Below are 25,239 nucleotides of genomic sequence, written 5' to 3'. Positions count from 1 at the left end.
CGTTCTTCTTTCGTCTCGAAGAATTTATTGCGCCTTTCCGCGACTACACTGTATATTTCGAACCTATTTTTAATGATCACCGTGCGCGAAACACTTAGAATTCGCTTACGTTGGACAAAGCTTTCGTGGAACTAAAATTTATCGCTGCCTTCGTTAACATTGAATAAAGTTCACCAACCCTTCACTCATTTGCGTCGCAAAAACAAAAGAGAAGTAACGCATATGTAGACTAATTTATTTTATGAATACTTGTTTCGTGCAAACTTATAACGTCACCTAGGAAAACAACGAGCGCTGGTTATAATGGGAAGAAAAATTACCGGAATAAATTCGCTCCGCTGATTGCAAGCAGGAAAATATGCAAATTGGTTATGAATAAAATAAAGCCGAGTGGGGAAAAGGATATTACCGTCAGGGGAGTGTATTGCCGCGGCGATGAGTACACAAATTTTGACTAATCGATGACAGAAAACGTTCCGTCGGCGGTCGACCCGATATATTTCTCTTCCGCGAAAACACAGCAGATTCCTCCTTTTGTGCGGGCCGGGCCGCATGAATATTCGATGAGGCATCGCCGGCGAAAAACAACAGTCGGAGCGGGCGATCTTATATTTCCCCGCTGACGTCGCGTGATTTAATTCGACTCGTGCCGAACCTAAAGGTTCGCGGGACCGTCTCGCGAGCGTGGCCGATTCATAACACGGAATTGGTACTAAATTAGGGATTCGACGAGCGGAATACGGCCGCTTCCGCGTTAAAAGTCGCCGAAGAACGGAGCGAGTGAGATCGATAAATCTTGCTTAGGGTGCCGACGACGCCCCCAGGCCCCCTTCGGTCGCCCGAGAGACCCGGTCGCGAGAAGGAAAGCCACTTCCGTGGAAATAGTATTAAGTGCTGCGGCGATCATAAATAACGGGGCGCGGCGCGGCGCGGCGGTGTAATAAATGAACGGGCGTGCATTATATCGCTAAACCGGAAAAGATACGGCTGTGACATTAATCACGCACGAATCAGTCACGATTGAAAAACCCGAGTCACGGTAGAGCTTCGCCGGTCCACGAATAAAAGAAAGCTACTTAATGTCATCAATCAACTCGAGACCCGCGAGAGAAGAACGCGAACAATTCCTTTTGCGGTGTCGTTTGTTGGTTTCGCCCTCCCCTCCACCCTCCCCCCAGCCGTCGCACTCTTTTCCTCTCTGACGTAATGACAGAATCATCCTTTATCTATACCGGTACCGAGATTACAAAGGAGCCAGCTCTGTAGATGAAGTATCGCCGTTGCCTCGTTTGTCCGATAGCAAACCGCCCTAGTCTACTTTGTCTGGCCAAATGAGATAACTGCCGCAGTCGTCTGAACATGGACCGATCTGCACCACTCGGTGAAGCATACGTTATTATCAATTCTATTGTACTTTGTTATGGTCTTTTTGTCTCGCCACAGGGTGTCCCATTCTACTTGTCCCGACTAGAAACGATTCTAGACAACCCTGTGTGACGCAGCACTGCCATCGTTCGATTTGGCTGACCGTGACCTACGCCATTTTATTTTGGATGACCATGAACCGTTCTATCCACTTGCTGAACCACGGACTATCCTTTCTACTTCGCTATGGTCTAGTTGCCTGACCACACGGAGTCTGATTCTACAGCGAGGGACCAGAAACTGTGCTGTAAACTACTTCGTATGGCCCACGGCTGTCCCTCTGCCATTTGTCGGCCCATAAACTTTGTCATTCCACGTTCTATAATCTAAAAGAAAAAAGGTTCCCATTTTACTTGGCTGAACGTGCGCAGTCGTATTCTGCTGCATTTAACGAAACAGTTTAGTTTGTCCATCTATAAAATGTAAATTTGTAGGTGTTTAAACATATTGAGAAATTTTGTACCTTGCGGAACCCCAAAAATTGATCCGGTATAGACACGCACAGCGTCTGACAATGAAATTCCTCGATTTAATTCTCGTTTCGTACAACGTCCCCATTTGCCAGCCCTTAAAGAGCGAAACGCCTTTGCTCCTCACTAAAGCAACCACTTGGATTGGCTGAATTAACGAATAGAATGTGCTGACCCGTGGCTTTTACACGTTAATTGGCTCGAAGAGCCCGTGCGTTTAAGCTCCTCGCGCTGCCGTGTTTCAACTGTTCACCACCGGATGAAAAACGGTTCTCGTCGCTTGCACGGCTGCCCGACCTGGCCCAGCTTCTGCGAAACTGCCGCGTGCCTCGAAAGTTAAATGAAGCGGTAGAACAAACTAACTACTTATTAATTTACAGGGAACTAATGAATGGGTCGCGGGCTACGTTCTGACGGCACACCGACGTCCTCGAAACGCGTACCCGACAACCGGATGACCGTGCTTTTCCACTCTCTCGTACAGGAAGAAAGAATGTCGGGAACTTCTGGGACGGGAAATCACCGTGAGCGATCATCTCCTTCGACAGGAGTGTCGCATTTTGCGACTAGACTGCGGATCTCTGTACAACTATAAAAATTGTCTAAATTAAAGGCAGAAGTCAAATAGAAATTTACTAATCCTGTTGTGGAAATGCGAAGAAACGCGAGCGATGATTAATTAATTGGTATCTAAGAAATTCAGGAGCGTCGCACAGTGTTTTTAATTGTTCTGTCCTGAGCACCGGATAGGGCAGTACTTTTTCGAAGCGGAGAAAAGGTTTCGCCAGTTCGCGACTAATCTCGAAGAGAATAAACCCGTCTCGGCCCGGCTAGTTCTCTGCAGCGGATACTTACACGAATCCTCGACAGAGTCGCCGTCGGAAAAAGGAGAAAAGGAGAAAAGGAGGCAAGGCGAGGCGAGCTTAAGGTTTTAATTTATAGCCGAGGAGACCCGCCTTTAATCCGGCAAATCTGTAGAGTGCCGTGTTGCTCGTAAATAACCGGGCACCCGGGAAGTATTAATTCCAATGAAAAACAAACCGAAGACAAGAAATTAATACCGGCTCTTTACATCACGGAATAAACCGTATCAGACTAATCCCTTCCAGAACGGACGTACACACCTGCGGAATCGTCGCGCGGCACGACGACCGCGTAAAAGTGGCCCGTAGAGAGCCGCTCCTGTATTTGCCTCGGAAACGCTGAGTACATCGACCGCATAATAGAGAACTATGTCTCGAGTTTCGAAACTTTACGCTCCGTTCCCAGCGTGGACACGAATTCTTTTCTGAAATGGATTACGTGTTGCTCGAGCCATCGAGAAGGAACTGGATCTTGGGATTCGTGTTCTTAACACGCGAATAACAGGGAACTTCTTATCGACTGTGACTGTAAAATAAATCGTAGCGCGAGCGTCTCGGAGAGCACGAACATTCCGAAAAATTAACCGCTAAGGAGATTAAAAAGGAGTCAGTTCTTCCAACGATCGTCAGCGATTCTACGGTTAAACAGTGTTGTCCGGTGATCAAGCCGCGTCAGATTTCCCGTGAAAATCACATTCAATTAAATCTCGGTTACCACGCTGCTAGCCTCGGCTGCTCCCGGTCTCTGCACCATCGAGTTTCCATTAAGAAAAGATTTTCGTATCTCCGCGTGGCTCGGCTCGTACAATGCCGCGTCATTAGAGCGGCACGCGCAACAAAGGGATACGGATAGCGGATACTATTAGTCCGCTGGCTGCATTGATACTGCCTTTTCTTAGCTAGGACCGGACCGGTATCGCGTAACGTTCCTCGCTTGACAACAAAGCCACGTATTTTCTGCTTCCTGTCGTTTACTAGACCCTGCTACTCCTCTGTGTTTCTCTCATCTTTCTCTCTTTCTCTCTCCCTCTCTCTCTTTCTTTTTCTTTCTAGCCAACGCGCGACAAAGTACATTAGGATACGAGCGATACCGAGGAGATGGTAATGAGAAAACTCGGCGCCGAGATCGGGCGTAAATTTTATTCCCTGCCGGCTGTGTCTTTCGTGGGAAACGTTTCGCGCAAGAACCGCGAGGAAACGGGCCGGCTGTTTCGGCGGAGAACTCGTTCTGCGAGAACTCCCGTGCTTCCGTCTGCCGTCGACGGAAACTTTTTCAGACGCTTTACGATCGAGCCGCGAACCTCGACGAATCGTCGACGATATCGTCCCGTTTACTGCGCACGTGCGCATTGTCCTACGTCCGATCGTAAAAAAACAGCGAAACGTGTTCGAAACTGGGTGCCCGACATATGCACCCCTTCCTCCTGACGTATAACCACCGACTATAACGTGGCTCGCGATCGACGTACTCGTGTGGTCGGTCCCTCGTTCGATAATAAACAGCTATTCGCGAACTGGTTTGACGTTGATGGCGGCTCGACACTTACTGACAGTACGAGAACGTTTTACTAAACGTAAGCAGTCTGACACACGAGTGTTACATCTTATTCGAGTGGCTGTTTATCGACATTTGTTTGGAAGTTGTGTTGCTAGTTGTTGCGCAAGATGATGTATATTCTTCAGGATGCCGAAAGTATGAGGACGTTGAAGTTGGTTGCAGAGGAAGCTCTCGGAAAGTAACTTGGAATTTATGGGACAGATTTAGTGGTTTAATGGTGTTTACAAACGTCCAGAGACCACAGTTTACGTCCGTTTGACTATGTTCGAAGCATCGACCGTCGCCAGCTCGTGGCAGAGCAGTTCCTCTTCTACTGCATCGAGGTAGGAAAACTGCGAGGGAAATTTCATCGGGGAAATAATTAATTGTTTGATGAACGGCGAAAAGTGCGCGGTGAACGTACCGTTCCGCGGAGGTGGTAATCTTTCACGAGTACGAGGCACGGCGCGCTCATTATAAGGACGCGGTCAGTTTTTCTTTATTAATGAATGGCCGGGGCCCCGGTCTTCTCCTTCTTCTTGTTCTCCTTCAGCGGAGAATCGTTTCTGTATCGCTCGAGCCGGGCCGAACGACCGGGGTAACTTTCTAATTAAAATCGAAGACGGTCGAGCTTAATTATCTGGCTCCTAAAACAGCCTGGAATCCGAGGCGAAGATGGCCGGGCGCGGAAAAAAGGAAAAATAGGAAGGGACGACGGGTGAAAAAAGAATAAATTACGTCGGCATCAAACTTTCATAATTTACCCGGGCGATTCGAGAAGGTTATGGCCCCATTACGCGGGGAAATTACGGGGCCAGAAACTCCGCTGCAACCCACTTCCGAATTTTTCCTAATAGCCTCTCGCCTCCGACAATGTCTCGCCCGAGTCTTCCTTTTGCGGCGCGGTGAGGCCTCATTTTTAATAATGCCACCCCTTAAATTATGCCTGCGCGTCGGCTGATAAAAGCTCGGAGGCATTTTCAGCATCGGCCGTCATCGACGCCTCGCATTCTTCGCGCACTTCCATTTTCTCTCTCATCCCCCTGCCAGGGCTCGCGCGATTTTTACCATCCCCGTTTCAAGCCACAACTCCCGACGTCGGCTCTTCTGTTTCGCTAACCAGTTCGCAATTTTTTTCAATATTTTTTTACATCATTTTTCGCAGTTCTTGATCCTGAGAAACTTAATTTTTTTAGACATAAGTGATCATTTCTGAAGACTGCAGCCTCGGGCGTAAATGTATTTGTTTCATTGTGAAAGAGTTTGCGTGTCCCGCAGCAGCGGATGATTTTCCCTCCGCGTCTAATTGATGACGAGAACGGGGTGGCGCGGTGTTTGGACAGAGTATTTGATCTGAAGATAAAGGAGTGTATCCTATTGTTCGACTCCCGATAAAAATAAAATAGGAACCGGCAAGCCTGGAGAACGCTAGAGACCGTAGGCAATAAAAGCACGAAAGGAAATAATTTCGTTGGGGGCAGTTTCCACGACTGAGAATGGCTCCCTTCGCACTAAACGACAGCCCTTAAAAGGGTTTGATAGCTCCAGAAGTCTCGGTTCCAGATTGCTCGAGTTAACGAAGCGCATTGTCGTTAGCCGAGCGCGCTGAAAGAAGTTTCGCATTTAAAGTCAATCTTCCGGCTATTTGTTACAACGACGGAAATACGCTCGCCTTTTTACCTCGGTTTTAATGAACTTTCAGTCCGGCCGGTGGACAGACGTGCGCTCGCACGGCCATTTTCTTTCGCTGGACGAGGGAAACGTGTATTTTACAGAAGCACCTGTTGTACCTAGTAATATTTTCACGGACGACTTTGATGTCGCTCTTTACATCGTGTTTGTCAAGCACACTTAATTCCACGTACCGGCACCGGCCCTCGGAAAACCACTCGGTGCAAATAATATCTTCGTAATCGGCCACTCTGACTTGATCTCATATTTTCCAGCAAAAAATTAATAGAAAATCCTCGCTAGGATTATAATGGTCAAAACTGCCCTTAAAGACGCCTAAAACCCCTCTTAGTAAAAAGTTCAGCCCTTTAGCTTTCCCGCGAGGGTAGTTACAGGGTAAATTAGATTTTCCGCTTTTCCGTACATTTTCCGGTCTTCGATGCGTTCTAAAATTCTGAAAAAAATGTGACACGTTTTGAATTATAGGGCGCATTTCAGAGAATTTTTTGTTGCAAACTGTGCTCGTAAAAATGGAAAAACACAATAAAAACGGAATTTCTTAGGGTTCTCATTTTTTACGAGCACAGTTTGCAACAAAAAATCTGAAAAATTCTGTGAATAGAGTCTAAGGATCTCCTCTACACAGGAGCCCTCTAAAATCTTGAATCGTGACGTAATCAAAAGATTCCGGTCGGTACAGCAACTGATAACGTTCTAGGAAGCAATTCCAGCGGCCATTTCGCACAGAATCAAACAGCTGGCGGCCGTTACGTCCATTTCACCCCCTCTGGGGCGAAATACAGATAAAGCTAATTGAGAGCAATCGCTCTCGGGACAGACTTGGTGTTTCTTTAATACCGCGGATGGGGGATGAAAGCCTGGCTCTCGATTGCGCCTCGTCATCCCCTGTCGTTCAATTGTTATTGTTTGCTGGGGCAATTTCTTTGCGAGTATTAGGCATACACGAACGGTGGCACCAACAAAACTTAATCAGTATGTAGACATTTACAAACTCCAATATATTATATAAAATTTCGAACAAAATATTTTTTCTTAAATCGGTCACTTTTATTCTTTTAAACTGTCGCGTCGCGATGATGGCAGAGAATCGTTCTTCGTCGTTCGTTATCGACAGTGGTCTCTCGTCGTTCCGACGGGCCGCAATTCGTTGGCCCGCGAGTCGGCAAATATAAGGTATTGGAAATCAGCCGTTTCTCGAGTGGGTGTGGCTGGGGCTCGGTAATGGACACAGGCAGGCTCTCGGTCGCCTGTGCAAACTCCCGGACAGAGGTTCGTAATCGAAAGACGGCCCCGGCCAGAAATCCTCGAGAGGACGCGGCGCTTCTCGTTCACAAACACTCGTACACCCCCACCCTCCGCCCCGTCTCCGTCAGCCGAGGATTAGGAGAACGGAAGCGTCCCGATGTGTCTACGGACCCGGACCAAGGCTCGCTGACGATTGCATTTCTCCGTTTTTCCGGCCAGAAATTGTTTCAATTCGACTCCCGAGCGACCGGCGACCGACGACCGACGACCGGCGACCGGCGACGCGTCGATTACGAGATTAAATCGGGTTTAGTTCCTAACCCCCTTTACCTTAACCCCTCGTCACCACTACCGACTCATCCTATTCTACGAGCAGCTTATTTGCCGGCGAGGAAAACAATTTTCTAAATTCGCCGCGATTAATCCTCAGGGTTTTAGACCTACGGATCTTCGGATTGTTTGGTGTAGGAGGTCTCTGATGGATCCTAAGCGAAGCTGAAGCGATTTGGAATTGGCTAGTCTACGGTTTTTGGGGACGTTGGGAGTGGGAGTAGAATGAACCTTTGGTTTTGGGAATTCTGAAGTTTCTTCTGGGTAGATAGAATTTTCATTGAAAGCGTTGTCTAAGTTTTCGAAGTGTTAACCATTTGTGGTCCTATGTCGAGCCAAACTCGAAAAAAGCGAGTAAACACGTTGAACCACAAAGGGTTAATCTCCAATAATCTCCAAGCACTCAAAGAACTTAACATAAAACCAGCTCTTCCTTGGAAGAATCTGAAAAAAATCACCGACTCTCCTACATACCATAACTACGACATAACATCCCTCTTAAGGACCTAAGAATTAATTATTCCGGTCTTTTCACTTACGCCGGAGCGGCGCGGCGCACCGCCATGCATCCGAAGCGTATAAAAGATTTCAAGGGCTGCTAAATTGCGCGGTTCCAGAGAATTTAATGCACTCTTAAGATGCTCTCCCACTATAGAAACTGCTTCGGCGGAAAATAAAATTCTCGTTGACCCTAATTTCTGAAAATTTCCCTATAAAAATGGGAATTTGCATAAACATTCGCACCGCCCGTTCACCGTCATTGTTTGCTCTCCTCCTCGGTGTGGTGCTCGCCGCTCAATAGAATGAATTAATGATAACGAAGGTCCTTCCATTCGAGGAGAGAAAAAATTTCAAGTGGGAATATTGTGCGTGCACGGAGCCGATCGTTAATGCCAGATTAATGATTCGAGGGTGGCGTAACGGGTAATTAGGGGAACGGAAACGAGCCGCTGGCCTTTTTGCCGCGTTCCAGGAGACTGTGACAAAGCTGCCTGTCCGGAGATAGTATCGGGAGAGCCGCGAGCACTCGTTCCTTCGCTCGTCCATTCACTCTCCGCCGAGCTGACTTGCATTTTCTTTGTTCATTAGCGGTAACTTCCAGCACACAGGTTGCAGGTGGTCTCCGGCAGAAAGAAATAAAAAGATCGGAGGAAGTCTTCCCGATAGGATTGCACCCCGACGTCCCGGCATATTCGTGGCTTTCTCTTGTTCCACGAACCGACCTCCGAGTCGCTTCCTCTTACCCTCTTCCCTTTAATTACTCCCACGCTAAGTGAAAATATCCAGTAAATCGGCAAAAACCACCGAGACCTGCGGGATTCGCTTGAAACGCGCCATTCGAACCACCTCTTCTCCAAGTTCCATGACAATTGCCATGCAATCGGTTCGATGTGCTCCATTCTTACTACTGCATCAATTCTTTCGAATTATAGCAATTTCCAGAGTAGTGCTTCGGACGAGACAGTCGAGTGCGAAGGATCAATATCAAATAAATCAGTATTTTATTAACCGTCCACGTTTGTTCTTCCTATCGTATTACCCACATTTTCGCTGGAAAAATCACGATTAATTCGCAGGGCAGGGTGCTAATTGGAGCGTCTCGACTCCCGAGTCTCGAGAATCGACGACAATGCTCCGTCGAATCCCCGAGCTTATTGGCGAGCAGATTTGCAGGATGATTCGAGACAAAGGAAACGGTTCCCACGACCAACTGGCAGTCAGCTGCTAGCTCGATGTTTCCCTTTAACCGACAGGGTCCCGCTTTGTGCGACAGACAGCGCGCGATTAATTGTTCGTCGAACTTTAATCAACGTAACCATCACGCTAATAAGATATCTGCCGCGAACGCGTCGGCTACGAAACATAGAGAGCGCGCACCTGCCGAGTATCATTCTCTCTCTCTCTCTCTCTCCACTCCTCTCGTTATCTAAAGGCAATTGGAAGTTCTGCAATTGACCCAACTATATTTGCCGTTCCGGTATAATTAGTTGCCAGTAATTCGACATGCCTCGGCGGAAGTTCGCCCGTCCGGGCAAATATTTAAACGCTCCGAGACACCCTCTCGCTCCCTTAAATTCGAATCGGCGCGACGCGGCGACGGGAACGAAGCCCAAAAAGTGAACGAGAAGCGAGAAAAGAACGAGTCCACGCGAGAAGTAAGTTGTATCCGTTCCGTAGCTTCTATACGTTTCTGGAGTGACGAGACCGATCGACGTACGACCGGCTGAAGCGCGAAGAAACGAGAACAGCCAACAGAAAACAACATCCGGTCGTTGCGCTTCAACCCAATTAGCCGAACCCTAGTCGTCTACGCCAATTTACCATTTCCGGGGGAATCTAGCGAGTGGGACTCTGTCTGTCCTTCATTAAACTACGATTCACCTGACTGAATATGCATCTCCTTCTAATTCCTCCAGCCCCCGGGGCCCGAGTATGGCCCGATGGTTTGCTCTCGTTATCGCGACGGGAGACTCGAGTTTCATGGATTCTTCCCTCGGTTTCTTAGATCATCGCCATTATTCTTACAATTGACAGAAGGCGGCTGTGCTTCCGTAAGATCTCTTCCCCTTAGACTTCTTAAGATGTTAAATGTCATTACGTTTCATGAATTCCTTCGTTTAACTCGGACCGAACCCACTCTAATCTTGTCCATAATTTCCAGCATCCAGATGTTCCAAACAATAGCGTACTAATTTACCCGAAAACCCACAGACTCTGGAAGAAAAACGTGAACTTCTGACTAACGTATATCCAATCCAGAATCTATCAACAATTTTAGATTAAAATCTATGAAACCCACCCCCAATATGTGACCATAATTGTTCAATTAGAACCAAAAAATGAACTGGATTACCGAATAAAACACTATAACTAATTCGTAGAGGAATTGAACAAAAACTCTTTATTGAGGATCAAAATATAATGTTCCGTTGCCGAGTTCGTCCAACGACAGACTAGCGTCTAGAACGCCTCGACCGAACACCTGCGGCCGCACACACAAACACACTCGGACTCAAACGCCGGATTCGTTCTCACGAAAATCGCTATCCTCGGCCCATGGCCTGTTTATATTTTTTGCTTCGAACGTTCGACAACTGGGAAGACGCGCAATTTCACAATAATTTTCATCCGTAAGTCGAAGCCCGTTAAAAATGGACACAGCTATTATTTTTCCGGGTGATACGTGGTAGTTTCATTAAAATGGCGGACGAGTAGGGCGACAGCCCTTGTCAGAGACACGTGCGCGTGTATCGCACACGACCGCGAACACGTGTACCTGTTCTAGCGAGCAACCAGGCGTCGAGCAGGTACGGGCAGGGCTTGTCGGACGCGTGTATGGGAGCGCTCGTGCTTGTGCTCGTGCTCGTCTTCCTGTGTACGTATCAACCGGCGCGCCCAATAAATCCACGGTTTAATTAAACTAAGTTTAAACGGATCCCACCCTCTCCTGCCCCCTTTCGTTCTGCCCGTCCGCGAACCGGTTATATGTATTACGTTCCTGTTCCGCCGCTAAATCAATTATCGGAGTTACCGGGCGCACGCGGAACGCCGCCTCGAATATTGCAACTGCCCCAACCCCCCACCCTCGCCTGGTTTTTATTCGCGGCCGATCCGGATAGACGAATTTTTTAATTTGCCGAACGGCACGCCAATCGATCCACATGGTCCGCTTGTATCCGCGAATTTTGTCGCGCGTCGACGTGTTTCCCTTTCGGGTCGATCCTTTCAACCAGCTACCCTGTCATGTCGTCGATGCGAGCTCTGTTTCGCGTTGTTTTATCGTTGCCATGATAACCAGTCGGCTAACGCATCGATTTGCAAAATGCAGATGCTGGGCACTGGCCGTTCACCCTCCCCCGTTTCTAATTTTTTAGCATTCCATCACTCACTTTTTGCTGACGTTTTGCCTGCGTACTGTGGGAAGTTTCTGTAATCTTTTCTCGGTTCCAGGGATTTGTGCGAAAAATTCCACAAAAATTCTCGCATACTCTTTCGCGCCTCGATATTGCGAAGATTTATTGGAACGAATGGAATTGTATGTAAGAATACGACAAACTTCACGAAAGTAGTAAATATTATCGGCTAGCTCCGAGTCAAACTGAAATATTACATGTTTGCGATCAATATTCGATCCGTGATAAAACATTGATTAGGAAGATGACTTGTTCTACCTGGCAGCGAGTAATAACGTCAAAGAATTACCGAAGAATTCGCGGAAGAAATTGCGAGGGGTTAACACGAGCGTGCAACTGGAAACTGGGTGGGCGATTCGTCAAAATAAATGGCAAACGAGGAACGACAAAATACCCGGTTGCACTATAAATGTGTCGAGGCTTTTCGTTTTTGTAATGACGTGGCAATATATTTTAAATGAAAAATATGCCGCCATCCATTAGCTGGCGCGGTAATGTTACAGGATATTGGAAAATCATTACGAATATAAATGAAATAATATAGATATCCGATTTCCGACGAAATTAATTGATTCCACGAGAGAATAATGAATGACCAACGAGTCCCTTCCAAAGTGACATAGATCATTTCTCCCTAATACATTCACGAGGCGGCGAAGCTTACAGTTCGATGGATCTTACAATCAGCTGCAATTTACAGATCCGAATTTATGGATTAATGATACCTCGATTTTATCGGGCAAAATCAGATTCCACTTTGCTAATAGAATTTCGTACAAACTATACTATCCGGAGGATTCCAGACTGAGACTCACGGTTTAATTAACGAGTAATAAGATCAAAGGATTAATTAGGCATCCTGCAGAGTCTGACTGGAACAATTGAATGGTAATACTCGCGACGTGTACGCGGAATTCGGTTGCGACGATGTCCGGGAACAACGTTTAAGCCTAAGCCGTTGCAAGTATTTCCGACGGAACACGCGATGGGAAGGGCTCGATTAAACAGATCACTTCCGGTACAATCGACCATGATGTTGCGCGTGCCCTAGCAAACGAGATGCGATCGCGCATCTATTTTTCTTCAACCCCCAGAACCAGGGGAACAGTGATCTAGTGCGGTGCAACAGTTTCCAGCTGAATTTTAAGAAGCCCATACATCAGCGTATCAAACCTTCTGCATTATTCAGGCTAATGCATTCCCCTAATAACAGACGAATGGATTCTTCTTCGCTATTTGCAGCGTTACCAACACCTTTACTCAACACGCTACAAGGTAAGACAAGAAACAACGCGGAACGAGACTCTCGTAAATCGTATTCGCTCCCTTCGCTCCCTAATGCGAAAAACTGCATGTCCGTTTTTTTCCCGTACTAGCTGTGGCTCTAAAAACTATTCGGTAATTATTTAGAAAGAGGCACTCCTCTACGATTTTGTTGAAATTTAAGTATGTTATGCAGCTACACATTTCGAACAACTTTTTCCTTTTCCAATGTATGCAAACCTCTCAGTTTGTAATGAATGTATCAATATGAGCCACAAGAGCAACGAGAATTGCATTAATACCACGAAATAAATACAAAACGAAATTTCGCGGCGAGCAAACGTTGTAATTTAATTCAGACATTCTACTTTGCCAAATTAGAGAAGACCTCCGCGCGAATCTCGGGGAAATTTCGACCAGCATCCCCTGCAAAACTCTCCGCCCTGTAACTCGAATTCTTTTGTGGAAAACATTTCAATCGGAGGACTCTTTAATGAACCAGCATTCCTAAGACCTCATTCGGTGTTTTAGACCTCTCTTCGGTGGTTGTGGTTGATAGAGACCGACAGACAAACAGAGAGAGGGAGAGAGAGAGAGCCAAAGTGCGAGACGCTAAAGAAGCTCCATAGGCACAGAGCGAGGCTATCGAAGCGTTAAAGTACACAGCTGCTGTCGAAACAGCGAGAGAACACTCTCGCTAATTAAATGTTACAACATCACCCGATCGGCGGCGGATATCCGCGGGACTCTTCGCTCTGAATCGAGCCGTATGTCAAAGCGAGGGCAGTTAATGTCAACCGGCTTCTCGCTAACGGCTGCTCGATGGACAAACAATTCTAAAACGCTGAAAATCGAACCAATCCATTTCCCGAACGTCCCCGCACCCCCACCCCCTCGATCAACATTTATCCTTTGATCTTTGTCAGCTGTCCTGCGCGCCCGTGCACTCGCGTTTCCGACAGTCTGCATATTCGCCGGCTCGTTGGCACCGTGTACGCTCGTTCCTTCGTGTACAAGGTGCAAGAAGGGCATAGTCAATGATTCTGAATCTTTTTTGAATCGAACCCGGGGAGTGACGCGAAAGAAAATAATAGACAGAGAGAGAGAATGAGAGAGAGAGAGAGAGAGGGAGACAGTTGATTAACCGTTGTATCACTCTTTCCGCGAACTGCACTCTCGTGTAACCGTATATGCACTGGCTTGAATAATTCCCGACCGAGTCTAATATTGATAATGCTATCGTCGATCGAAGGGAAACACCCGGGGAATCATAGTAAACCACAGAGGTGTATGAATAATCTGGCGATCGACCGGGGACGTTGCTGTAGCTTATTATTATTCTTCGGAAATTGTGTATCGCGGATTATCCGGGGTAATTCTGTCCGACGAAAAGTATTTGTCCCGAAACTGCGGCCGGCATTAACGAGCTCGAATAAATGATTTCCTGGGTTTCCGAATGCTATTCGCCGGAGTAGCGAGCGTTAAACGCGGCACGAGCACCGAAGTATAATCGTATAGTTATATGCCACCGAGTATTAGCATACGCATAAACCGTATCAATATGCATAACGGCTAGTTTTCGGGAAGGGGAGGGTGGCACGGTCCGCGTAATGTTTACTTATCGCTACGTGCTCCCATATTGTCGCGAAAACCCGGTCCCATATACGTCCAGCGTCCCACGGTGCGTTTTCACGGATTTCCCGGCGGATACCCGTGAAATATTAATGGAACGCCGAATTACCGGATATGAAGAGGACAGGTGGGCAGTGTATCGAGTGAGAGTAATTAATTTTTCATTCACGGAAAAGAGAGAGAGAGAGAGAGAGACGGGGGTAGAGTGGATTCTCCGTGGAAGCAGCTTACAGTCGGCCGGACTATTCGACCGATAAACTGATGATGCGAGTCGCTGATGATCGAGGGATTGTTCGCGTTTCAATAAATTTCATTGTCTCCGTGAAAATAACCGGTTCAACTACCATCGCTTCGCATCGGTGGGCCTGGCCGGTATATATATATGTATATGTACAGCTTGTCAAATCTAGCTGTGCAGCGCTGAATGTCTTCCGCAAGGGGAAATGTCCCCGCTGCGCAATGGTAAATAGGCGGAACCTCGCAATGATGGTGAACTGATCGTCACCTGTCCAACGATGCACGTGGCGACAGCTCAGTTAAAAAGTAAAGTGACACAAGTGTATTCACGCGAACATATTAACAGTTGTTTTGTATGATTACTGGGGTCCCATGGAAATCACCGACACAGATTTCTCCGACACGGTTTTCTCCGACAACATTTCTCCGACTCCAGATTTGTCCGACAACGCCTTTAACCGACAACGGTCGTCTCAATTTGTTGTCGGACAAAGTCGTTGTCGGACAAATCTGGAGTCGCAGAAATGTTGTCGGAGAAATCTGTGTCGGTGATTTCCATGGGACCCGTTTACTGCCGTAAGAAATAATGGACAGTACGCACTTTTGACGAGGTGTGTACCTTACCGTTCATATATTGCATCCTTCTCTCGTCAAGTGCGGTCTTCGTTTTTGTCTGCGCATTTCTAAGTTTTGGTCAACCGCACAGCTAGATTTGACAAGCTTTCAATATATCTGTCAATAGAAAGAAAGGCTGGTTTAACAATATCCAGAAAAAATCGCACTAAAACACAGCAACGGAAGCCATCGATGAACTCGAAGCTCTATTCGGTCATAGAAAAAGATGCTCTGGACACGGTTCTCGAAGAAACTCCAGTCGAACTGTAACAATGAAAGTTAGCCGAGGCGAAGTGGCCTCTTTTGCGGATCGATATCAGTGGCCAGGAATCGAGTTGTCTTGCTGGTTGCACGGGCGGTAAATCGACAGACAGCCGCACGAAATACCGTCCCGGTGGTATCACGTGTCCACGTTGAGTCTACTTTAACGCGTCGGTGAGCGCCTATCGGTCCGCCGGCAAGAAAGACAGTCCTTAAATCTCTTCTACAATCCCCCCTCGGTTTCACCCTCGAATTCGCCGGGATTCACTCTGTGCGCCGAGTGTGACCGGCGTTTTGTAGTGTGCGTCGAGAGCTTGCCGGGCATCGTTCTCTGTCCATGTACTATACGTGTTCGTGTGTGTCGTTGGTCTTGGTCGCGCGAGGGATGCCTTTAATTGCCAGATAGGAGCCCGTAACGGTGGAAGAAGCTAGCACCGGCTAAACCAAGGATTGGCAGGGGTTGTCATGGGTTGGCAGGGGTTGGCAAGGTGACTGCTCCCTTGCCGCCGGCAAACGAACCGATCAAGCTTACTCGGCCAAGTGGTTACCGAGCCTCTATCCATCCCCTCCTTGATTCCAACACGCTCTACAAACCTACCGGATGTAAGAAAAGTAACTTAAACAGACGAATTGCCGAGGAAAAGTGACTACAGCGAATCCGTGATTATCCATACTGAACAGGTACACCTACATCGCTGTTTAAATAATAGAATGATCCAAATAGAATAGCCTCTTTGAGAATGATCCACATAAGGATCGAAACGTCGAGAAGCATGTTTAATTAATTGGACATTTGCTGATTTTCTATAAATGATCGAACCCTGCGCCGAAATCATAAAATTTATTATATATTTAAATAACAGAGTCGCAATTTTCACAGTTACAATTTTCAACCCCTACATGAAACTAATAATTAAGCGACGATAAGATCGTCCTCTTATTTTCGCGTTCGCACGCGCCGAAGAATTATTATTGTCATGTTTCCGTCCCCATTTCTCATCCCCCTAAAATCATCGATTCTGCAGTACCAGGTCACTCTAATTAATAGCCCACCGTTCTCTGTACAGATTAATGGTCTATTCGTGGAAAAACCGTGACACCCATTGCAACAATGCCCTGTTGTTTTCTAAAACCAATAGAAATGCTGACTAACGAACACAGGCAAATAAATATACGATCGATACTTTGCGTGGAGGTCCCAGAATCATCGATTTATAACAATGAATCAATTTTCTCGAGGGAATAAAAATTTAGTGTTCGGTTGGCTTACCACTCTGTCTCCGAGATACTTCACGTAACAATTTAGTTCTGTGGTTTGTCCTCCTATGGCAGTGACATTTCGAGGAGCGATGTCGTCGAAAGCTGGTTTGTTCAATGGGCTGGTCGGCTTGCTTCCGGCGACCACGCTGGCCAGGCTGGATCCACCTGGAAAATAAAGAAAAATCAATTAGAAAGATGTTTATAGAAAACGAATCGGAAATAACTCGAAGTAAATGACAAAATTCCGAGGAGGAAAGATGGAAAAATATAAAGATGCGTTTACTGTTTCCCAGGCGAGTCGGTTCCTTTGACAAGGAATTATGAGAACAGAACAACGATCTCCAAAGTGACAGCGAGTGGAACGAATATAGAAACTCTTGGAGCGTTACCTTCAAACGAGGTTAGACAGAGCGTCGCGCGAGCGCGCGTGGCAACATCAAAAGTTCCGACTCGAGTGGACTGGAAGTTGCCGGTTTCTGGGCGCCGCGCCGTAGACGCAGGTAATTCTAATAAGTACTTGATTAAGGGAGAACTTCCTCGTGCAATAGTAATGCGTCGCTGCTATTATGCATGGTCGTCGTGGCACAATCACGGCTAACGTTCGTGGAATACCGTGTTAGTTGCGCCCGAGGAACAACCGCCCCCTTCTTTGATCCCCCCTTAATGCAAATAGTTGGCGAACTAATAATTCGGGGAACGTGGCGCATTGACCCTCGAGAACGAACCATGGGGAGATTCGAGCGCTCCGCTATGGGGGAAAATTCTGTTTCCATTGATACCGCCACCCTGCGAACCCAAACTGTCCCTGGCCACTTAGTATTACAGTATAGTCGCGCTAGTTTGCAAACAGCTGTGTTCTGCACGGAGAAATTTCGTGTAGGAACACTATTTTTTTTATGACTGAGCCTACCGCACCCTTCTCGTGCCGGAAGCTTCCAGAAACTTATTTGTATTAATTCTGGGCTGCTGAATTTTTGTTCGAGACCGCTGTGGCTCCGATTGAATCCATGCTTTCTAGAAATTGGCGAACGACCATGACCATGAACGGACTACGTTCGACGGTGAATTAACTTCACGACGGTGCGTTCGATATCGGCTGCCAATCCCTTTGACGAGCTCCTTCGAAACGCGTATATCGGTATCGGCTATCGTCCGACAATCCCCAACAATTTCGCATGTACCTCGTAACAATTTCAATTTCTGGACCGCCGAAATCCCATTTTCCCCGGCACACAACGGGAAATTATCGAACGCCGTTCTGTTTCACTGTTCTCTTCTCTCTATCTCTCTCTCTCTCTCTTTCTCAGAGGCAATCGGCCTGCACCCGTGCGAGAGCCGGTGCTCGTCCCCGTTTTTCCCCATTTCCCACCCACTCTCGCGGGATCATGTTAATGGCGACTCTCTCGTCTCCGCGATCCACGAAATCCTGGTTAATGGCAAATCGAGTGATTCATAGGAATCTGCGGCCGTTCCGGAAGAATACGCTTTACCGGGAAACCTTCCTTTTACAGCCTCATCCGAGCTCAACCGGCTCGTTCCATCCACCTCTAAAACTCTATTACGTGGAGCTCGCATGATTCTTTAAATAAGAACCAGTTTTAGATCGTCTCTCTCTCTCTCCGGACAATTTTTAAACAATTATTATTTCAGATTAACATGCACGATCGAAAATTACAGATTAAGAGATTTCTTTCAACAACTCTGTATATATGTGTATCAAAAACAATTTTCTCATAAATGAATTCCGTCAGTAATTTCTCCGTACGAAATAAATTCATGGACTGCTAAAACGATATTGTGCTCTGCTGTGCGATAGAAGAATCCGCAATTTCGTGGAAAAACAAGCAAACGGCGAAGATCGATCGTTCGTTCGAAAGAAAAGTCGCGCAAAACGGGACGAGAATCGCCCAGGAAAATCGAGGGTTGATCGGATTGCCCTCGACAGGGACTACTTCGCTGGATTGTCAATACGTCGTGGCTTGACGGATAAAGTTCAGACGTGTCTGAACAATTTTCGGAAAAGAGGAGCTTTATGTCCATGCCGCGCGCCGGTCCGAACGGGCTGCGCATGTATCCCATATAAACAGGTTCGGTTTTCCGGCTCGTCTGCGAGAATCGTCGCAAACTTCCGGATAGAAAACTGTGAGTGTGCAGGGCGCAGCTCTCGGAAGCGATACGAAAAAATATTCTTTACGCGCTCCTCGCGGAACATTTATTCAAATTTATTCAAATTCGAATTTACGGTCGTGGTATCTGCCGCGCGGCGCATATACCGATGCGGAGTCGATTTAAATACGACTCCGAAATCCCGGAACATTTTCTCGCTGCCTTCCTCGCGATAAACACTTGTTAATTCCTAGTATTTATTGCGAGGTGGACACATTAAATTTGTCTACGAAGTGCCTTTGTTGATATTTTTACTCCACTCGAATGTAGGTGACGAAGTTATTTCTGCAGATCTGAAAAGTGAATCTCGTGCGAGTGTTTGGAAATTAGTGAAGACTCGCATAGATATTTCAGACTAAAGTCCATTTTCGGGGACAGGATCCAAGCAACCTCGGAGTGTTCTGCAATCTGGTCCGTGGCGGACCTACACATTTTATAAAGCGGCGCAAACAGAGCGAGCTAGCAGCTCTAACGAGAACTATTTTAAACAAACGTCCCTCCGGGGCGGGCAGCCGCAATCCCTTCCGCTCTTGGTGATTCTCCAAATTTCGTACCTTCGAGTCGCGGCACGTACGTTCAGTTATTTGATCTGCCCCTTAGATTCCAAGTTGGCCGAAAGCACGGCCAGCGATACCTTCCTAGAAAGACAGAGAGAGATAGAGAGAGAAAGAAAGCTAGGTTCTCCCTATCGTTTACCGTCGTCCGTGAATTCCGCGGCGAGAACGAAGGCCGAGAAATAAAAAGAGGTCTCGGAATAATCAAAGGAACAGCAGCGACTAGCCGCGTGTCGTAAACGAGAAAGAAAGCAAGCAAGCAGGAAAGTAAGAAATAAAGACAGAGAGCAAGGAAAACCGGGGTTGAAATAACGGTGTAACGCCAGCAAACGTATTCTTTGCTGACACGCGAGGCGGGACCACGGATCCACGAGTTCTCTGATTTACACGCGGCATATAATTTCACCGAAATGCATCGACCAGAGATAAGGGATCATAATTGAACCCTTGAACCCTGGAACGCGCTCCCAGAACCGTTCCTCTGTAATAGAAATTGCCGCGTTGCGCCACCAAATGTTTCGTTGCTCTCGTTGCTTACTACCCGTTCCTTCGTGGATTCGTAGAAGTATAAAATTCGTGTCGCGGACGCGATAAAAGTGTTTCCGGATGACTAGTCGTATCATAATTCCGAAAAACCCTGTATAAATTTCCCTTTTCTTCCGTAAAATCGCGAACGACAACATTCCCATCGCAGCACCAGTAAAATAAATTACAGATCAAGGAGTAAATCTCAATGTTTGCGATCAAGCTGCCGAGGTTTAGCAGTTTCCCCTTCGGCGTTGCTATAATAAAGAAACACTTTTGATCATTTTAACGTCGTCTGAATGGCCTACGGCGTCTGGTAGCAAGCAGTAATCGAACGAACGGGCACGCTTACGAAATGTCCCCATTGTTATCCTGTTCTTGTTTCACGGCGGAATTTTCCAAGTAGTTGCTGTAGTTCCCACTCGAGGGCCAGTAGTTGGCTCGAAACTACGACGTCGATTCTTTCCAAGTGGATCGTATCGTCGATTTCGGCGTTGAATTCAGTTCGACCGACCGGCGATGGGTCTGAAACTCCTTTCGGCCGTTTCGTTCCATGGCGTTCGTAGATCGCGATTCACGTTCACGAAGTAACCTTCGCTATTTATGCGATAGCTGGCCCCGGGATTCTTTTACGCGGAATCTCAACCATTCCGTTCCGCGAATAGGCGATTCGTTCGCGTTCACGCGATTCCTCGAGCGTCCAGATTAATTATTTCCAATTTCGCTTTTCCATTTCTCTCCCGATTGATTCTTTCGAGAATTTCATTGTAACCATTACCGAAACCGTCCCGGATATAATCGAATAAAACGAAAACCTAGTTCGGAGCCGAACGATTAAAGTTATTCGAGTTATTCGCGGTCGGCGAATTTTCTCTCTGATAGCAGCTCGTTCCCCGGCTAATTGATTGTATTCCATTCAATTATTAAAGGAAATAGGGCCGACGGTGATTAAAAATTGGCCAGATTTTATTAATTCACCACCTCTGATATTACTTTTCCATTATATACCATTACCATTATTACCATTTTCCTAATCGCGCTCTGGTAAGAGTCTCGTCCGCTAGAACGTTGGACGTTTAAGATTTTATTTGGACCGGCCGAAACACGCTAAATTCTGATTAGTCAATTACAATATTTTGCAACTCGAGGTGAATAGCGCAGCGGAAGCGGCGCAATCGAACGCGGCCATTATTAGCGACAAACAAACAGCGAGCGGACGTCTACACAACCGGAACCACGGAATCAGGAGTAGTTGTCGAAACTTTGATCAAAATCAAAAACGGTGGAACGGTTCTTGACCAGAAAGACTTGGTCGTAAACCATCTACTCGGCGTTCCGCGCGATTGTCGGAGCAGAGAGGGAAAGAGAGACAGAAAGAGAGTGAAGACTTTACATCGCAACGAGTATTACGTTTCGAGACTCGCTTGGGGTATCCTTTCAATAGCGAAGCCGCACCGCGCCGGGGCGAACTGCTAAATAACTCAGCAGTTTCGCGAAGAGAAAGAGAGAGAGAGGGAGAGGGAGAGAGATGGTCGCCGAGATTGCAGGTCGAGGAAAGTTGCGGGAGCGAAGGGATCGCGATAACCGAGCGAGGTGCCTCGTTACTGGTCCCGAAACCCCACCAGCGGTGGGATAAGGGCATATTCTATTAGCAGGATGGTTCACACGGTTCCGCCGACCCCGTAAATAGAGTCGGTAAACAGATTCGCACGCGGCAACGCTGCGCCGTCGACAGGGGCCATCGGAGCTCGCGAAACTGTCGCGTTCGCCAATTTCATCAACGCCGGCCGTGTAACAGGCAACGTCGACGAAAGATTGCGACCGGGCCCTCCTGACACTACACGAGAAAAATATTCCATAGGAATATGAAATACTTGGGAAACCGTACAGCCATTCGCACCATAAATCACTGGTGAGCCGCAGTGTACCCCAGCGTTGCTACGATGGGAAAGTGTTCGATGAAAATTGTTAACGTGATCCCTGATGGAATGATTTGCATACATATTAAAAACAGTGGGCAGCTGTGGACCAGCAAGAAACGAAATGAAAGGTGCTCGTTGTTTATTAGAAATGATGGTGAAATGGAGTATTGACAGAAACGAGGTGGGATGCTTCACGCGGAAATGAGGTAATTCCACAGAAATATGTATAAGGAGGAAGAGCCTAGATAGATTGCTGCGCGATATTTTTTCGCGGAGTTACAGCAGCTTAACCACAAAAGGCCCAGCAGCAATGCACAAATAGCAGCGTATTCTTGCGAATCCTGTAGACTGTAGAGGAACGGCGTCGCTTAAAAGAATTGAAAGACGGTTCGGAACAGGTTCGCGGATTCCAAGCGACGCCGCACTGGAAGTAGTTTAGGAAGTTATTAAATCTTCAGTCTAAGGAGTTCCGGCTCCCCGCCGCGCCGCGCCGGCAGCGAAGTTCCCGATGCACGGCTACATGTTTCACGCGAGCGTATGCGCAACTATTTGGGATATTTGCGAACTGGCGCGTACCGTGAGGATCAGCTGGCCACTGGGGAAAGTTTCTTGACAGAGAAACTTCAAGAATCCGTTCGGCAATATCTCCGTTCTCTCTTTCCCGTTGCACGGAGGCCAAGAATCGAAAGGTACCTCGGAGAAACAGAAAAAGAGAGAGAGAGAGAGAGCCGGGAGATGCGCATTAATCACGACGATTGTCCCTGGTCGAGAGGTAATTGCTTGGCGTTAATTACTCGCTAACAAAGTGCAGCTTCGTGCTAATTGCTCGGCACACCGACACGGCTCCCCCGAGAACGAATTTCTTTCCGAAAATTGCGTGCAAAATAATTGCGCGCCGCGGCGGACACTTGCGAACTTTGCACCGTCTCGCAATCACACTGATTCCGTATTGTTACTGTGCTATACTCGCTGGAATGTCCGACCGGAATTGTACCTCGCGCCAGAGATCGGCGAACTCGTTATCTGGATAAAGACTTTACAATTAGAATAACGAAGACGAGGTGGAGAACCGGTTCCCACTTTTCATTGTATAAACATGGGAATTTCAATCTCCTAAGTGAAATAATACCTCTTGCTCCGGTCGCGGAATTATACTCGTTTAATGGCACTCTGTTTTACACATTCATCGGCCGCATTAGCTGAGAATTCGCACGGTTGAAAATTGTTCTGCATTCGTTATATCGTCAATTAATTTTTCCGGCAACTAAACTTTTAAGGCAAGTGTTGAAAGTAGGCGTCTAGGTACTCGAGCATTGGCAATAGGGTTACAGGAACAAAAAAATATTTAATCAACACGGATGCAGGCGAGGGTCACTAATAAAATTGCGGACTCCCGCAAGTTCTTTGATCATCGGCTGCCACCGTGCGGGCTCGGTCCCATAAGAAAGGCATTCTATAGCGGCCGAACCGGTGTCGATGATCAAAGTTGCCACGTAAGAGTAACCAAGTTTATGATACAGGCACGCCGCTAATGCACACGGTGTCCCAAGTACAGATTAAACTTTTCGAAGCCCATTAGTGTGCACCGAGGGACGCCGATATCTCGTTGGCGAAGTCAGCGGTTAAATTTACGGACGTCCGGGTCTCGTGAGGATCTTCAAAACGCTTCCAAGTATAGCTGGGATCTATAGTATTGGAATGCCGCTGTAAATGCGTGGATTCAGGGCTTCGGAAGACCAGACGAAAGTGATCGAAAGCTACCGGAAGGGTTAACGGTCTCAATCAGGGACCGCTCGGTCTAAAATAGCTGCACATCGATCATTTATCGATGGTGAACCGTGAACCCCGCACACGTTCACCTAAGTTTGCGTACTATACCATGTGACCTACACATATTTCTCGGTGGTAGAAAATCAATTTTGGCAGTGGAGATTTTTTAAATACTCGCGAACGCTGACCACTGCACTTGTGGAATTGTTGCTCGACCGGAAACGTCTTGATTCGCTAGTACTCGAATATCGTGTTTCATCCTCGAGACCAATACACCTCGAGGACCCGTTGGATCGATTGCTTCTGGGTCGTCCGTTCGTATGCTACGTCGTCGAGCAGCTTGGCATTTTGACAAACTCTGTGTACACTGTAAAACATTGACACCGTTTGTCAGAAGCAGGGAGCTACTCGCGGGACGAGTACACTATTGTCCCGGTATTTGTTCTTCATCAGAGCCCGAGGAGGAGGTCGTAGTCGCGGGACGAAGGATCTCTGGAATCGGGCTTGACCCGACTCCAGTCGAGGAAATTGCCACTCAGAAAGTTACGTAACCGACGGGATTACAAAACTTATTGCTCGAGCAGCGAAGAGAAGACATCATCGTGTCGCGGCGCCGCGCCGTATTCCCGATGTTTCTAGCGTCATTCTGCATCGTCTGTCATTCATCCCCCGCTCACGTTAATAATCACGTTACCATCCGATGAATATCAATTGCAAACATTCCCATAGAACCAAAGCAAGCAAAGTTTACAGCAATTTCAATAATTGTTACGTCCGTAGAAGAAATTACATTCTCCGCATGACAACAGCGTTGATTTACGCAACGGAAAATTTTAATCGCTTCGTTTTACAAGCAGGTTTTCCCAGAACGGTCCCAGGGAATAATCGGCAAAATTTACAGTGAAAATTTCGCCGATTCCTTAGAAGTACTACCTTTGAAGAAGTACGACGGTGTTGGTGAAGTTATGCGGTCGAAGTTCTTTCTTCTGCGTGGAAGTCGCAAAAGTTACGTGTCCGAAGAGGCAAGAAAAGTTGGAGCCATCGAACCGGCTTATTACCGATTTATCATTGGGAGAAATTAGAACAGAAGGTTCGCTCGCAATCAGCCTCTCTATTTCTCTCTCTGTCTCTCCCTCTCTTTGAAGTTTTCTGCCCCTCAGAACAAGGGAGAACGCGCATTCGTTGGCCCGCTTACAAAACTTCCAACATCGCGAGCTATTACTCCGATGAAGGATGATGACTGCTTCTCAGGGCCAGGCACGGTCGTTTGTTATTTACTGACCATTACGCTTCGACGTGATCGAAGTCTTCGGTCGGCAAAGGAATTGTACAGCGTTGCTCGAGCGGTTTCCGCATGCGTGTGTTTGTCGAATTTATGCGATTATCGCTCGAAAATAATCGCGGGACACGAAAGTTCCGCGAAACTCGGTCGCATTCGTCCGAGCTGTGATGAAGGACGGTTCAAAACGACGGGTTGACGCGTGCGAAACTTTCTTCTCCCGCGATTGTGTCCCGCATATTCAAAGCGGCTGGAGTTTTCCAATTAATAGCAGGATTG

General features: G+C 47.2%; 1 protein-coding gene across 4 annotated transcripts in view; it reads right to left on the bottom strand.

Annotated features, from left to right (window-relative positions):
- LOC143211363 (zwei Ig domain protein zig-8) overlaps positions 1–25,239 on the bottom strand; it is a 250,324-nt gene that overhangs the window by 162,511 nt on the left and 62,574 nt on the right. For all 4 annotated transcript variants that reach the window (XR_013009444.1, XM_076428963.1, XM_076428964.1 and 1 more), the window contains exon 3: positions 16,755–16,909. Coding sequence is in view for 3 of the 4 variants with exons in the window: in XM_076428963.1 (XP_076285078.1) it covers positions 16,755–16,909 (155 nt within the window). In the remaining variant the exon portion in view is untranslated. The remainder of the gene's footprint in view (positions 1–16,754; positions 16,910–25,239) is intronic.

This window comes from Lasioglossum baleicum, chromosome 8 (assembly GCF_051020765.1).
Source record: "Lasioglossum baleicum chromosome 8, iyLasBale1, whole genome shotgun sequence".
Lineage (NCBI taxonomy): Eukaryota > Metazoa > Arthropoda > Insecta > Hymenoptera > Halictidae > Lasioglossum > Lasioglossum baleicum.
The sequence above is the reverse complement of the archived record's forward strand: the minus strand, read 5'-3'. Positions and strand labels throughout refer to the sequence as shown.